General features: G+C 41.3%; 1 protein-coding gene and 1 non-coding gene across 2 annotated transcripts; one reads left to right on the forward strand and one right to left on the reverse strand.

Moving 5' to 3' along the window:
• Nucleotides 1–271: 271 nt before the first annotated feature.
• Nucleotides 272–13,735, reverse strand: wdr45b (WD repeat domain 45B). Its single transcript, XM_069708808.1, has 10 exons — nt 13,542–13,735; nt 11,165–11,239; nt 8,773–8,874; nt 8,480–8,567; nt 8,047–8,141; nt 6,803–6,993; nt 6,544–6,629; nt 4,942–5,043; nt 4,675–4,796; nt 272–3,035 (listed from the first exon to the last, which is right to left on the reverse strand). The coding sequence occupies exons 1-10, from the start codon at nt 13,606–13,608 to the stop codon at nt 2,929–2,931; spliced, it is 1,035 nt and encodes a 344-aa protein (XP_069564909.1). The 5' UTR covers nt 13,609–13,735; the 3' UTR covers nt 272–2,928.
• Nucleotides 13,736–14,475: 740 nt separating this feature from the next.
• On the forward strand, nt 14,476–14,548 carry trnar-ccu (transfer RNA arginine (anticodon CCU)). Its single transcript has one exon. It is a non-coding gene; the product is annotated as a tRNA-Arg (tRNA).
• Nucleotides 14,549–15,140: the final 592 nt, after the last annotated feature.

Below are 15,140 nucleotides of genomic sequence, written 5' to 3' on the forward strand. Positions count from 1 at the left end.
TGCTCAGTCATAAGAAACTTTCATGGTACCCCCCTTAAGGTTTCAGAAATTTGACACTTTTTTTTAAACAGATATTTTACGGACCAAACAGTTGATCGAGAAAATAATCTGCAGATTGATTGATCGTTAAAATAATAGTTAGTTGCAGCTCTAATACTGACGGATAGAAACACCATTAAAATAGTAAATGTAAAAAACTTCACGTGTGCAACATGTAGGGTTAGTGCAATTGGTTTCCACGGTACAAAATGTGTGAAATAGGGCATAAAAATTAACTGTAAAAGCAGATGTTAAATTTTAATCACAAATTTAAATGCAGATTTTTACAATCATTCTGAGTGTGTCAGAAACAAGTTGGCTTTTTCAGTTTGTGCAGCATCCCTCCCGTGGTCCGTGACCACCTAAGTGTCGTGTATGTTCAGCATGACACCTGCAAAAGTACAATCTGATGCAGTAAGCAACAAAAATTAGATGTTTTTTGCAATAAATCAGCTGTCAAGTGACAAATTAAAATGAAAAAATGAGCCATTAAACACAACTTTTCTTACATCCGTTCCCACTGTGGGTGAATCGAAACTGAAGAGATCTCCTGTTTATGGCCGCAGGGGTTCAACAAAGCACTTCAGCGTCCCTGATGTGCCTCGACAGAATTAGGCAGTTTACAAAGATGCACCGGCAGACAAAAAAAAAAAAAAGACACCGTTGGGGTCAAACAGGTGCGACCGCAGCGCCACACTGGCCAACCAAAAGTATGTGAAGCAACCAATCCTATTTCTGATCATACTGGGATAATAACACTTAGCATGAAGTAGTCTTGAACCAAGTTCAAAATGTTTATATTTTTACAGTTGATTGGGGGTGTTGAGTAGAAAATCACCAACACATCTCCTAAATCAGTTACACTTTAGAAATTAACAATTGAAACTGTGTTTGGCTCTTAAATTTTCTGATCAGGTGGAAACAAACACTCAGCTTCACAAACTCTGGAATAAATATTTCAAAATCTTTTGGGATTTTAGTCACTTTCTTGCAGACTTAGATAAGAAGGTCAATACCAGACATCTGTAGGCTGAACGCTAAGGCTTATATTAGCAAAAAGACTAAAATGGTGAAACAGCATAGCTTTTGTCAACAGATAACAAAATGTGTGTAACTGAAGCTCTAAAGCTAAAATAATCATCATGAAAAATATGGCTTGCTGGATTCAAACAAAACCCACAGTAGGAATTCACTGCCACATAATCAAATGATAAAACATTTGCTCATTTTTACATTTCAGTTTTTCTACAAATTATACCAACAAGCAATAACAAGTGAGCTTTAAAAGGTGCCGATAGGGGAATTTTGTTATCTTCAGAGCACATCTTTGCTGTTTCCAGTTTTTAAGATAAACTGGCTACTAGCTCGAACTTCATATTGAACTGAACGTGATATCAATCTTCTCATCGAACTTTCATCAAGTAAGTAATTAATTGTACCCCCCCCCCCCCAACCATTTTTTTTTTTTTTTTTTAAGCTTTCTTGTTCAGGTGGAACCAAAAAAAACTAAATATTTTCAAATTGTGGGAAATGTGCTTAAATTAGCGTAAAAGTGTAGACGGTTGAAAACTAGCCCATCTTCCGTCTGCAGATATCAAAAGTCACTTCTAAAGCTAACTGGTAAACACCAGCTCGCTGAATCCTTACAAAACAGAAGCATACAAAAAACTGAGTGGTATTTTATCAAGTCACTGCTCCTGGCTCGGAAACAATCTGACCCCGTGAAAAATTACATTTTGTTCTTTTTTACCTATCAGTTTCTGTGCGTACATTTATTTAAATGAGCGTTAGAGTGCTCAGACGGATTTGGTTACCTTCCCACGGAGGCCAGGCAAACTGCTTCCAGTCTTTAAGCTAAGCTGAAGCTAAACAGCTGATAGCTGTAGCTTCATATTTACTCTACAGACATGAAAGTGGTATCAAACAATTTAAGTCTGGGCAAGAAAGTGAATAACGTTTTTTTCTTAAAATGTCAAACTATTTCCTTGAGCTCAATTGTTTGGGTAAGAAAAAACACAAACACTCAAATTTAACAAGCTTTTAACGAAAAAAACAAAACAAAACAATAATTTGGGAAAATAATGTATTGCACAATGTAAGAAAAGAAATGTTTCGTTTTTCTGCTACTATTCTGTACAGCTCTATGTGGTTAGAAGTTCAGTCTGGCAAGCTGCGTATATACAGTGACTATAAGAAAATCTAATAATACTAAGGTTATGGTTCACCAAGCAGGATCAGCGTCCGCTCCCCTGCTCCAGATGTTACCAGGAACCTTTAAGACTGAAGTGGGTCACCTCATTCTGATCCTGCTTCGTAAACATCTTTTATGGTACATTTGTATATACACAAACATGTGTGTATGTATGACAACAGTAATATGTGCACACACAGATTCGCTCCAGTCTCAGAGGCACTCCCTATAGTTAGGTTAGGTGGTGTTAGTTGACAAAAAATATCAACGTTTTCAATCTGTCTAACTATCGCAATCATCTGTGTGATTAAAAATAGCCATCCATTGTAAATTCCTCGGGTGATGTCTTAAAAAGTTTGTCCTTTCAAAAAAATAACTTTCCCTCTTTGTTTGTGTCTTGTGTTTGGTTTGGGAGTAAAGTCAGCATCCTCCGTCCGGAGACCTCAAATCTGTGTCACTTTTTCGTACTTCCGTCCATCCATTTTTTTCAATGAGGGGGGTTTCCCCCCCCTCCAAAGTCTGGGCTTCTTCTCTTTATGTCCCTCCTTCATCCAATGCTCTTTTTACAGAGTCTGTGACATAAGAACAAGTCCAACATGGAACTTCTCCGGCCTCTCCTTCAAAATAATAATAGAAAAAAAAATAATGAGAAACAAAACAGGTGGCTTAATAGGAAGTCTACAGGGAGAGGTCAGAGGTCATATCTTCTCATCGGTCATCTCCAGGAACTGGGCGTAGACATCTCTGGAACACTCCCCTTTCTGGTTGAATAGAAACTTGTAGTAGCTGCCGTCAGCACAAATGGCTACAAGGTGGGAGGAGAGGAGAAAAATAAAATGTCAGCAGAAAACAAACACAGGCTAGATACAGAGAACCAGAGTTCAACAATGCAATGCTGTATTTAAAAAAAAATAATAATTATATAGAAGAACAGGGAATCAGGCAATGAAAATAATACAAATAGAATGGAAAGAAATATCCACATAACAATATTATAGGAAGATTTAATAAAAGGCTTCTTCAAAACAATACATTTTAAGGAGTGATTTTAAAGATGTCACTGCTCTTGCTAGCTTCAAATGCTCAGTCGGGGACTTCTAGAGCTGACAGCATTTGAAAGCAACACCCAGGTCACCTTTTAGTCTCCAGCCGGGACTTAAGAACAGCCAGCAAAGCCCCGCCCGAGGATCTGAGGCCGCCCCACAAGCAACAGAGCTGGGAGCTAAGGCCATGCAACTTCAAATGTGATCAGTCTGATCTTAAGATCAATTCTAAAACCGACAAGCAGCCGCGTTTAGTATCAACTGAAGGCATGAGATGGATTTTTGGCTTCACCCTCAAAACGCTGGATTACAGTCATCGAACCTTCATCGTCTCATCGAACGATCAAAAACAAGATTGTACAACGTCTGAAATGAAAGGTCATATATTTAAATATGACACCTGGGTTTCTGGCTATAGGTTTGATAATTGAAAACAAGGATTCCAGATTCTTCTGTAAAACAAGGGAGGACTTCAGGGGACAGAAGAGGATTATTTCTAAGCTATATGGCACTTTGTCTCCAAAATGGCTACAACAGAGTAGCGACCTGGTGATAAGGGGAGATATTTTACTATAACAGATAACCTTCTGTCTGTCTGTCTGTCTGTCTGATACACCTTCTGTCTGTCTGTCTGTCTGTCTGATACACCTTCTGTCTGTCTGTCTGTCTGTCTGATACACCTTCTGTCTGTCTGTCTGTCTGTCTGATACACCTTCTGTCTGTCTGTCTGTCTGTCTGATACACCTTCTGTCTGTCTGTCTGTCTGTCTGATACACCTTCTGTCTGTCTGTCTGTCTGTCTGATACACCTTCTGTCTGTCTGATACACCTTCTGTCTGTCTGATACACCTTCTGTCTGTCTGATACACCTTCTGTCTGTCTGTCTGTCTGTCTGATACACCTTCTGTCTGTCTGTCTGTCTGTCTGATACACCTTCTGTCTGTCTGTCTGTCTGTCTGATACACCTTGTCTGTCTGTCTGTCTGATACACCTTCTGTCTGTCTGATACACCTTCTGTCTGTCTGTCTGTCTGTCTGATACACCTTCTGTCTGTCTGTCTGTCTGTCTGTCTGATACACCTTCTGTCTGTCTGATACACCTTCTGTCTGTCTGATACACCTTCTGTCTGTCTGATACACCTTCTGTCTGTCTGATACACCTTCTGCCTGTCTGTCTGTCTGTCTGTCTGATACACCTTCTGTCTGTCTGATACACCTTCTGTCTGTCTGATACACCTTCTGTCTGTCTGTCTGTCTGTCTGTCTGATACACCTTCTGTCTGTCTGATACACCTTCTGTCTGTCTGATACACCTTCTGTCTGTCTGATACACCTTCTGCCTGAACCAGCCAGAGTTACATTGTGAGACATGAAGTCATGCCTCCCATTTCCATCAGAACCTACCTATGACAGCGTTGGGCTCCGTTCCAAAGGCACACACACAGGGAGAGCCAGAGGGAACCTGGAACTTGGAGAAGCTCCATTTAGAGCTGAAGTATTTGGGAAGAAAGCTGGCTGATGCCAAGCTGCAGAGAGAAAGACATGCAAATGTTGTTTTTGTTTTTTCCATCCGTGCCACTGGATTTGTAAAAACTATTATGCAGCAGATTCAACACATAAACTGTGTAGAAAAAAATAAAAATAAAAAAAAAACATTCAGCAGGGACGCACCTTGACTGCTTGTTCCTTTTGGGATCCTCTGCAGCAAAGATGTGCACGGTGCCGTGGTCACTGGACACACAGATGAGCGACGCATCCTGGTTGAAATTAATGCTAAAAAAAAGACAACAGCAACAAGTGGAAACTAATGAGAACAGGGAAAACTGCAAGATTTCATCAGTTCAGATCAACACAGGGACACAAGATAAAAGCACAGAAAGTTGTAGCTGACTTCAGGAGTAGAACTCAATCAGACCTCAGGCACTATACCTGCTGACTGGGTCAAATTGGTAAACAAAAAAACAAACCAAACATTTTCTCTGCTGGAAGCACCAGAACACAAGGCTGAGAGCGTTAGCATTGACAGGCTACTTTTACTGTAAGGTTGAATGTCCTTGTGATGAGCCAGTACTTCCCAATGAAAGCACTGTATCATAAATTCAATATACTCAAAGCAGAACTTTGAACATGTGTAGCTGCAGTGGCTGCTATAACAGGAACATCTACATCAGCTGCACTAAATCTTTCGGTCATGCGATCACTGTCCTGTTGTGGTCCCTTCGGCTGATTCACTCCACAGCAGGTTGAATACAAGTAGGACTTTTTAATACACTCAACTCAAAAATAATAATCATTAGGATGTTGTAAAGTTCTTCTTTTTTTTTTTTTTTTTTTCTAAATTTGGTTTGTGGTTAGAATCAACTGCTAAACAAAACTAATGAATGTTAAAAAATAATAATAATAATTAAAAAAAAAAGGGTGTTACTGTTATTTCTTCTTTCTGGAAGGTCGGTTTGAAAACATGTTATATTTAAATGCTACACAAATGCATTTAAAAAAAAATCAGACACTGTCCTCATTAGAGACTGTTGCATTAGGGGTGGATCATAGCATACCTGTTTCTAGGCTACTGAGAGTGGTCTGTTAAATGTTTTTTGTCTCGCCCTGTTTAACCTGCAGGAGAATCTGAAGGCTGCCACAGAGGAAATAAGTCATGACGAGTGAACCGAGTTCTGTTTGCTGACATCTTTACTGCCGGGAGTAAAAACCTGCCTCACAGATGTGATAGATGAGAAGCTCAAAAAAGTCAAATGCGCTGTCAAAAAAAAGGATTCTGACACTTTAAGAGCCTGTACACTAGTGTAGATATAGTTAGAGATACCCTGATGAGGGTTTTACGTATTTCATGTTTCACTGACGTCTAGACTGTCATGTAAAGCCGAATGGAAATTTTGGACACCGAAGCTTGGAGAGTTGGTAACCGTGATGTGGTGCCTTCATGAGATCACCATATAAAGAAATGTGGTAGTAGCATTACTTCACTCACAATTTCATAGCGACTCTGCAAAGAAGCGGTCTGACATCTTACGTTTGCAGCACTGAAGACGACAATCTGACTGTCCATAAGTCTAATGTAGAAATGAATACTGTTGATGCAACCTGTCAATACACAGTAATCACTTGCAAATACAATAATTAAGGTTGCAGTGCAAGTTAACCAACAACTGTGTGGATGAACTTTGGGTCAAGTAGAAGCAGCATCATTTTCTATTTTTCTGTTGTCGTGTTTCCCACAAAAACATGAACAGCAAAGATGTGATCACGGTTACTCACCAGTAAATGTTAGCTGCCTGCGACCCTCGTCTTAGCTCCTGTATGAGCTGACCGGCAGACGTGTCGAAAATTCTAATGAGAGTGCCCTGCGAAAAACACAACGGAAATTCATCTCGAGTCAGCAAGAAGAGAAAACAAACAACACGACAGCTGATGAAGAGGTGTGCCAACGTTAAAAAGTCACTGTTCGGTATGCAATGCCCTTTTTTTTTTTTAAAAATTTGTATGACAATTCTCTACTGCCCCGAGCGATACGTACTTTTTCTGATGCGGTAGCTATTCTTGTGCCCTGCAGGTTGAGAGCGATGCAGCACAGTGCTCCCTCGTGGGCGGGGATGTCCACTGGGGGCTTCTCCGTGTTGGCGAGGTCCACTATCTGCACATGGCCAGAATGAGTCCCTGGGAACGCCAGCAGGGAGTTGTTGCTGTTGGGACACAGCACACACAGACCTGAGGAGGACAAGGGAGAGAGCGAGAGACAAGTTTTGGCGTGATAACACATCTGAACGGTGGCTATTTGCTAAAAGTGGTGTCGGCTTCACTCTGGTTGTAGTGTTCCAACCCATGACTGTGTTTCCACTATGTTCATTTACCAACAGCAGTAACGGCGCTGCTGGAAGAATGTTGTACTATTTTGTATTACAGACATATTCAGGGCACTTGACTAAAGTTAATGAGCGGGCAACTCATTCATTTAAGATTGTTGAACACAAACAACGTTTCATTCCAAACGGTAGACAGCAAAACTGCCACCTCATCGCTTTCAGCGGTGCTTGTTGCTGGATGAGCTGCAAACGTATGTCATTTGATTACGCTGCATAACAGTATGCCATCATCAGGTTGGAGTGTTGCCTTTATTTTTTTTTTTTTTTTTTTAATCATACAAAAACTTACACCAGTATTATCACGAACAATATGATATGGAACACCCGTATTTAGTAGATACTAAAATCTTCTACTTCCATAGTTCTCCACTCGTTTTCACATCATTATTGCACTAAAGGTGAAGAAGCAAAACCTTTTTTTTTTTTTTACCCTTTTCCTAACCTTATTTGCGTGCTCCTACATTTCTTTTTATATTGGAGAACATGTGCTTCTTGCGAAAAAATAAAAAAGGTTTGTTTAGAGCCGATGGGTCAGTGAGGGCTACGGGTCTAACAAAAGTAATAATAGCCTGTTAATTAAATCCAGCTTGGCTTATTAAATGTTCCTCCTTGAGGCCCTGCTATGACCTGCCGGAGGGTTGCTATTTATCTGCTGGGACCAGGAGGGCTCTTGAAGCCTACGTACACGCGCACACACACAAAAAAAAAGTGCTTCACTTTCACTATAAGAAAACACTGCATGACACCTGTTGATTTCATGGCTATAGTGTTAGAGAAAACGGTGCACAATAGGCAGTTTTGGGACCAGACTTCTGGTGATTTAAAAGTTGGATAAATCCAACATCCAAGTGTGTGGTTGGCTCAAGTGTCAATCTCCATTAAAACAGAGTGAACTGACCTTTGGGGTTATAGCAGGTCTCAAACACATGCAGCTGATGGGGGTTGTGAGTAAAGGTGAACACTTTGATCATTGAATCCAGGACCACCACAATCCTAAGAACAAAAGGGGAATCAATACACAAACTAAAATTGAAACTAAATGTCATACAACATTTTACAAGAACAGTAATGTGACACTTCCAGTGACAAAACCAAAGGATGAATTAGAAGATACATTTTGTATACTGTATGCAAAATACTTTATGGTTTTGAGAGAGATGAATGCCAGGGAAAAAAAGACAAAAAAAAGATCCAACTCTGGTTGTGCCAAAAGAGGAACCTCCACCTTTTATTCAATAATTTACTACACAACACTGATTTTGCATCAAATGATTAAAAATTAAAACTTGCTCTCAACAATATGACAGAAGTGTTTAATAGAGGACTTTTACCTGTCACGCCGGAGCTTCACTGCTTTAACTTCTGTCGAGAACTCGATCTCAATGACGGTCTTCTTCTTCAGGTCATCCCAGATCATCACTAAAGTATCACAAAATATATACAAATGCTGCATCATTGTATTGTTTTTATAAATTTGCATTTCTGTTCGTTTCATGTACTTCTTTGAGGAACATTATAAGTTTCCCCGTCACTGCATAGAGATAAGATGTTTATCTGCAGACATTTTTCTTCTCCCTAGAAGAGGAAGCTTCAGAGGATGCTGAAGTTGATCAACAATACATACCTTTGTTTGTTGGGTACTTAGGTTTCTTCCCTCCTCCCACCAGCGCTAGATAGTTACACCTGAACAGCATCTCCACGTGGCCAACCCCGCCCTCCAGGAACTCTGAAAGTCAAAGTCAGTGGGGTGGTAAATAAAATACTGACAGCAAGCAGAACTGTTAATGGCACTCAGAGAAGACAGCAGATCCACGCTGCTTCTAATCACTAACGGCTTATTCATCTCTCACGGCTTAGGACTTGCACAACAGCAGACACGAAGTGCCCTTCATTCTACAGTAAGACTTGCTTCCCTCCATGTGCAGCACACACCACGTCAGCAGGAAAGCACTGCAGCGTTCTGCTGTGACTCAAAAAGGGCTGAACACGGACTGTCAAAGAGAAAAGAAAAGGGCTCCCTCGTTCCCGTGAACAATACTTGGGAAACTGCTGACCAGCAGTCACATCTGGTGAGTTTAGGGGAAGTAACACTGGAGCAGGTCATGTGCTGAGTCACATTTTTAGCCGGCTTTGGATAAAACTTCCTCTTAAACCCCTCCATATTCAAGGAGTTGCTTTGTAGTTGCGTTTTTGGGTTGCTGTGAGCAGCAGAAGTGCCTGGTTTGAATGATTTTTTATTTTTTTTGCAGTCACAAACTTAAAAGTTTTATGGAACTGAAATTACCCGCCAACCAAAAAGTAGACTATTTTTTCTATTACCCCACTTTGGGATGGGAATTTAAAGCACCCTTACCTACTTGTCTGCAATGTAAATGATCAATAATCACTTTGTCTGCAAAAGCTTCTATATTCCTATGTGATATGTGTATTTAAACAACTGGACCACTTGTATAGTAATAGCCCTGTACATTTAGTATTGAAATCAAAAAGAAGCACAGGTAAGTTATTTTGATCATATAGTAAAACTCCAGCAGAATGCTTTAATTAGACTGAAATCATTCTGGTTGTAATAAAGAATATGACAACAGCACAGCAAGCACGATGAACACACGTGGACGACCTTGTTGGTAACTTAAAAAGCTTGTTGATATAATAAGTCATTCCTCCAAAAAAGTGATGATATTAAAAGCAATTGCATCACGTATACCTCAACGCCTCGGATATATCATAGAGTAAAGCAAAGCAAGAGAGGGAAGCTTTTTGGGCGTAGTGGGCTCCATGGAAGATGACTCAGGAGGACTCCACTGTTGAATGAAAAACATTAAAGAAAATAGACTGCTACTTGCTCAAATGCATATTGACAATCCACAGTGCTTCTGGGAAATTGTCCTTTGAACAGGCTAAGCAAAAACTCTTAGACTAAAACTCTCTCCTTTTTGGCAAGTCATATCAGCTCTGTGTTCACGGATAAAAGATGAAGTTTTACAAGCAAAGAAAACCAAAAATGGAAGAGGTTCGGTTCTGTTTTAGGGCTACTTTGCTGCATCAGGCATCGTGAATCTGTGCAGTGCACCATTGAATCTCAAAGACTATCAATGCATTGTGGAGTAAAACATACTTCTCAGTGTTCCAAAGCTTTTGTCTTAATCACGGGTCGATGGGTTCTCCGACAGGATAATGACCCAGAAGACACAGCTAAAAACCACCGGGGAATTGCTAAGAACAAAACATTGGGACTATTCTGAAGTGGCCTTTTATGAGCCCCGATCTGAATCCTATCAAACATCTATGTAAAGGACCGAAACATCATGCATTATGGAGAAGGCACCCTTTAGAGCTGAGACAGCTGAGCAGCTGGCTCAGGAAGAGACCATTATGTCAAATGTTCTGTACCAACAAATTTGTCTACATCTATACGTGTAGCAGCTGAAGATGACTAGTCTAGTTTGGATTCTCCAACATTACAAACGGCAAAGCTGAGTCTCTAGTCACATAATGCAGAGAGAGGATTTAGAAAATAAATATGAATGCAATTTCCTTACTGCTCAGACTTTTAAAGGTATCATTTGTTCAGGTCAAAAGCAAAGCTGAATGAAGAGCTGCATGCAATCGTCGGAGAACTCAATTTACCCCCAGGAAATCTCGATATCTTTATTTATTAATTGCTTTGCTGTCTCATGTATCACGACTAATAAAAAGAACTGGCATTAGCGGAATATGCACACACTCATAGAACTAGAGTTATGGCTTCGTAGCTTGGATGTATTTACTTATGCCAGAAGTCATCTTACATCAGACAACAATTAGGTGATAAAACTTTTTGAAGTGTGAGTGCAATGTAATTAATGTTACTGTAACAAATTCAACACAGCAAATGCATTTTTAATTTCTCAAAAAGTTTCTGTCAAACAAGTATACGTGAACAAGTCTAACAGTGAGCTTGAGCGTGGGTAAACTACGAAACAAAATGTTGCACCAACATCAGGGACAAGGTCAGCTCTAAATGTTACCGTTACCTTGTTTCTCCTTCTCTTTGAGAGGATCTGTGTTGTACACACGAAATCCGTTCTCCATTCCACAGGCGAAGCATCCTGGAGAGACAACGGAGATCCAACAGTACAAATCAGAAATGGGTCACCAGCTAGTGTCAACATTCATACATGGTTGGCATTCTTCACAATCGTCTTTCCGTAGGAATCACGTCAATATTTACCATACTAATGGCACGGTGGAAGATGAGCTAGGGAGTGATAGTTGAGCAGCCCCTTGAATGCACAGCTGACATGGAGCAGGTAAGAAATGATTAACGTCTGTTGGAATTCATATAAAGTCGGCACGCCTTATTACTGCCAACGATGAGTGAGGCGTTTAAGTGCCATGACATATTCAGGAGTAAGGTTAGTGGTCCCTTTACCTTTTTAAAGTAACATTACTCTAATTACGACAAAGGTAACTGGCACTAGCAGTTTCATTAAAATGAAGGTAAGATTTAACTGCTTTCATCTTGGAAGCAGCTAACATAATATCAGCCCCCATAACACTGTAATAACTGTGGTGTTAATGTTGAGAATCTATCTTTCAGTGTTATCTAGTTAAAGGCTAGCTGATGGCGTTATTATTTTGGAAAATAACAATTTGTTTAATTTACCGTTTCATCCAGTAGTGCATTTATTCAGTGATGCAATATAACATTATGGGACTAGTTAGTTTGCCCTGATTCTCAAAGTATGAGCAGCATGAGTGAAAAGACCTTGTTTGGAAAATGATTCCTTGTGACTGTTTTGTAGATCAATTAGATTTGACCAAAGTATTTGTTGGGGGAAAATGTTTGGCGTGGTGAATTTCACCTTTATTAGTTTTACATATATTAGGTAGGAAAACACCATTTATACCCTAATAGCATAAACAATTTCGTTATTATATTGTCCTACAGGTATACCTGGAAGGCAGCATTAGACACCGGGATCCCAAACTAACAAAACTACTGAAACATACATTTTAATTCAATTACAAATATAGTGGCATTTGTTGGTATCCTTCCACAAAAAAAAAAAAAAAGGAACACAATTTTGATGATGTTGATGAACAAATGAACAAATGAACAAATGATTAACGTCTGTTGAAATTCATATAAAGCCGGCGCGCCTTATTACTGCCAACGATGAGGGAGGCGTTTAGGTGCCATGACACATGACACATGACACACGACACATGACACACGACACACGACACATGACACACGACACACGACACATGACACACGACACATGACACACGACACACGACACATGACACACGACACACGACACATGACACACGACACATGACACACGACACACGACACATGACACACGACACATGACACATGACACACGACACATGACACACGACACACGACACATGACACACGACACACGACACATGACACACGACACATGACACACGACACACGACACATGACACACGACACACGACACATGACACACGACACATGACACACGACACATGACACACGACACATGACACACGACACACGACACATGACACATGACACACGACACATGACACAGTAAGATCATTGGTCCCTTTACCTTTTTAAAGTAGCATTACTATAATCACGATAAAGGTAACTGGCACTAGTAGTTTCATTAAAATGAAGGTTAGATTCACACCCAACGATCAAGAAACATATGTCGACATATGTCGGCCGTGTAAATGTGTGTGTGCGTGGGGAGCCAAAACAAATCATGCTATATAATGAGAAGGATTAACAAACTATTCTTTAAACCTGTCAACCTGAACATCATCATTACCATACCGCTGTGTAATAATTATCTGGCATTAAACTTTGAGAAGCCATCTTTGAAGCTAGCTGATGGCTAACCAACGCACGGCTAGTCGATGGAAATGCAGCTATAGCATTTAGCATTAGCGCTAGGCTTATCTACATCATCGGATGGCTGTAGCATTCTTTGTTTAAAAGAGTACTGAAATTGTGAATCGCATGTTTGTATCTAAACACTGCAACCCGCATACGACCTACTCTACGGGCGGGCCAGCTGAGAAACGCAAGTGGCTGAAAACAAACCAAAAACCGTTACGTTACCGAGCTAGCTGAAAGTCTGACGAGCTAACTCGAAGCTAACACCGACGGTACTTTTTAGAGAACGTCGTCTGGAGTCGCAACGACAGAATCAGTCGTATCACTTGATCATCAAGCTCAATGGAAGGTGTTGTTGTTGTTGTTGGGTGGTGTTGTTGTTGTTGTTGGGTGGTGTTGTGGTCGATTTGGATGCCTTTTGGAATACGTCGGTTTAGCACTGATAGCTTAGCATTGCACGACGCTGCTAAAATCCCACTCGGGAGGACCGAAGTCACCACGACGCTTCTCACCGTGATCCTGGTTGAATCCGGCATAAAGGAGCCCGTTCCCGTGAGGGTTGGACGGCAGCAGATTCATTGTTATAGCACAAGACGCGAATGCTAAAAGAAAAACCGGTAACACGTTTAATCCGACGGGGGATCGTCGATGAGCCGGCTGGCGACCATTCCTCCCGCTGCGGGGCGGAGAAGCAGCAGACAGGAGGACAACCCGCGGCGCTGCTCCTGCTGCTCCTGCTGCTCCTGCTGCTCCTGCTGCTCCTGCTGCTCCTGCTGCTCCTGCTGCTCCTGCTGCTCCTGCTCCTGCTGCTGCTGCTCCTGCTGCTCCTGCTGCTCCTGCTCCTGCTGCTCCTGCTCCTGCTGCTCCTGCTCCTGCTGCTGCTCCTGCTGCTGCTCCTGCTCCTGCTCCTCCTGCTCCTGCTGCTCCTGCTGCTCCTGCTCCTGCTCCGGAGAGTTGTCACCGGCAGATCAAAGGAAGTTTTCAAATGGACTTTGTCGACGTATTTGAAACAAATAGTTGAGCCTGAAATAATTGCATTATCTTCATGATCACATCACTAAAGAATAAATGTACTAAAAGTAATGTCAACGAAACAGGCTGTGATCAAAGAAGGGTTTAACGAACCGAGACTTCGCGGACCGCCATCGAGGATTTTGATCACTTCTGACTTAATCAACGTTTGTCACAGAAGATCACTCGGTACGTGTCAGCATGTCAATGATGTTTCTCAGAAGTTGGATTTGCCCGGGTTTTTGGGGGCCAAAACGATGCAAGTGAAAAGTAAAGTTTTATTGTTGGCCAGTGAAGTGACATCCCAGCAGGAGTCACGCGACTACGCACCAGAAATGGTAAATACGCCAGTTCAAGGTGTGTTCGTACGAGGATGTGCTTGGCTCCCACTAGCTACGGTACTTAAGCAATAACTTGATACTCTCTAATGCACTAGCCCCAGTGGCCTAATGGATAAGGCACTGGCCTCCTAAGCCAGGGATTGTGGGTTCGAGTCCCATCTGGGGTGAATTTGTTTTAAAGTTTATTATTGAAATTCAAAATATACCCAAAATGATCTAGAAAGAAAGCATTTGATTAAATAACCGTAATTAACATGATTGTGTTATTTTGGCAGGAGACCCCGGGGAAGACCCAGAACACGCTGGAGGAATTATATCGGCCTGGGAACGCCTCGGGATGAGCTGGAGAACGTTGCGGGGGAGAGGGAAGTCTGGGTCAGCTTGCTTGGCCTGCTGCCACCGCGACCCGACCCCGGATACGCGGAAGACGATGGTAATTGTAATTGGCATCTATCAAATAAAAATGGCATCGAAAAAAATACTTGGAACCTAAACCTAATATTTGGCCGCAATCATTGCAAACAAATGACCTGTGTAAGTGTCAGTGAGACTTCTGCACGTCGAGGTAAACCCTTCACCTGGGACTGAGACAGCTTTCTGACATCGGGCAGCACGTTTCGCTCCATGCCTCGACATTGCTTGGCCATATGGATTTGAGCAAATTCCACTCAGTTTTTGGAAGTTTTCCGTGGCTCAATGTTTACCATTTGTATAATTAGTCTGTTCAATCTGGGATCCATTTTCTTCCACCGCATTCAG

This window comes from Brachyistius frenatus, unplaced genomic scaffold, assembly GCF_029030835.1.
Source record: "Brachyistius frenatus isolate BFR_SWC_R1_liver_20210118 unplaced genomic scaffold, ASM2903083v1 Contig_78, whole genome shotgun sequence".
Taxonomy (NCBI): domain Eukaryota; kingdom Metazoa; phylum Chordata; class Actinopteri; family Embiotocidae; genus Brachyistius; species Brachyistius frenatus.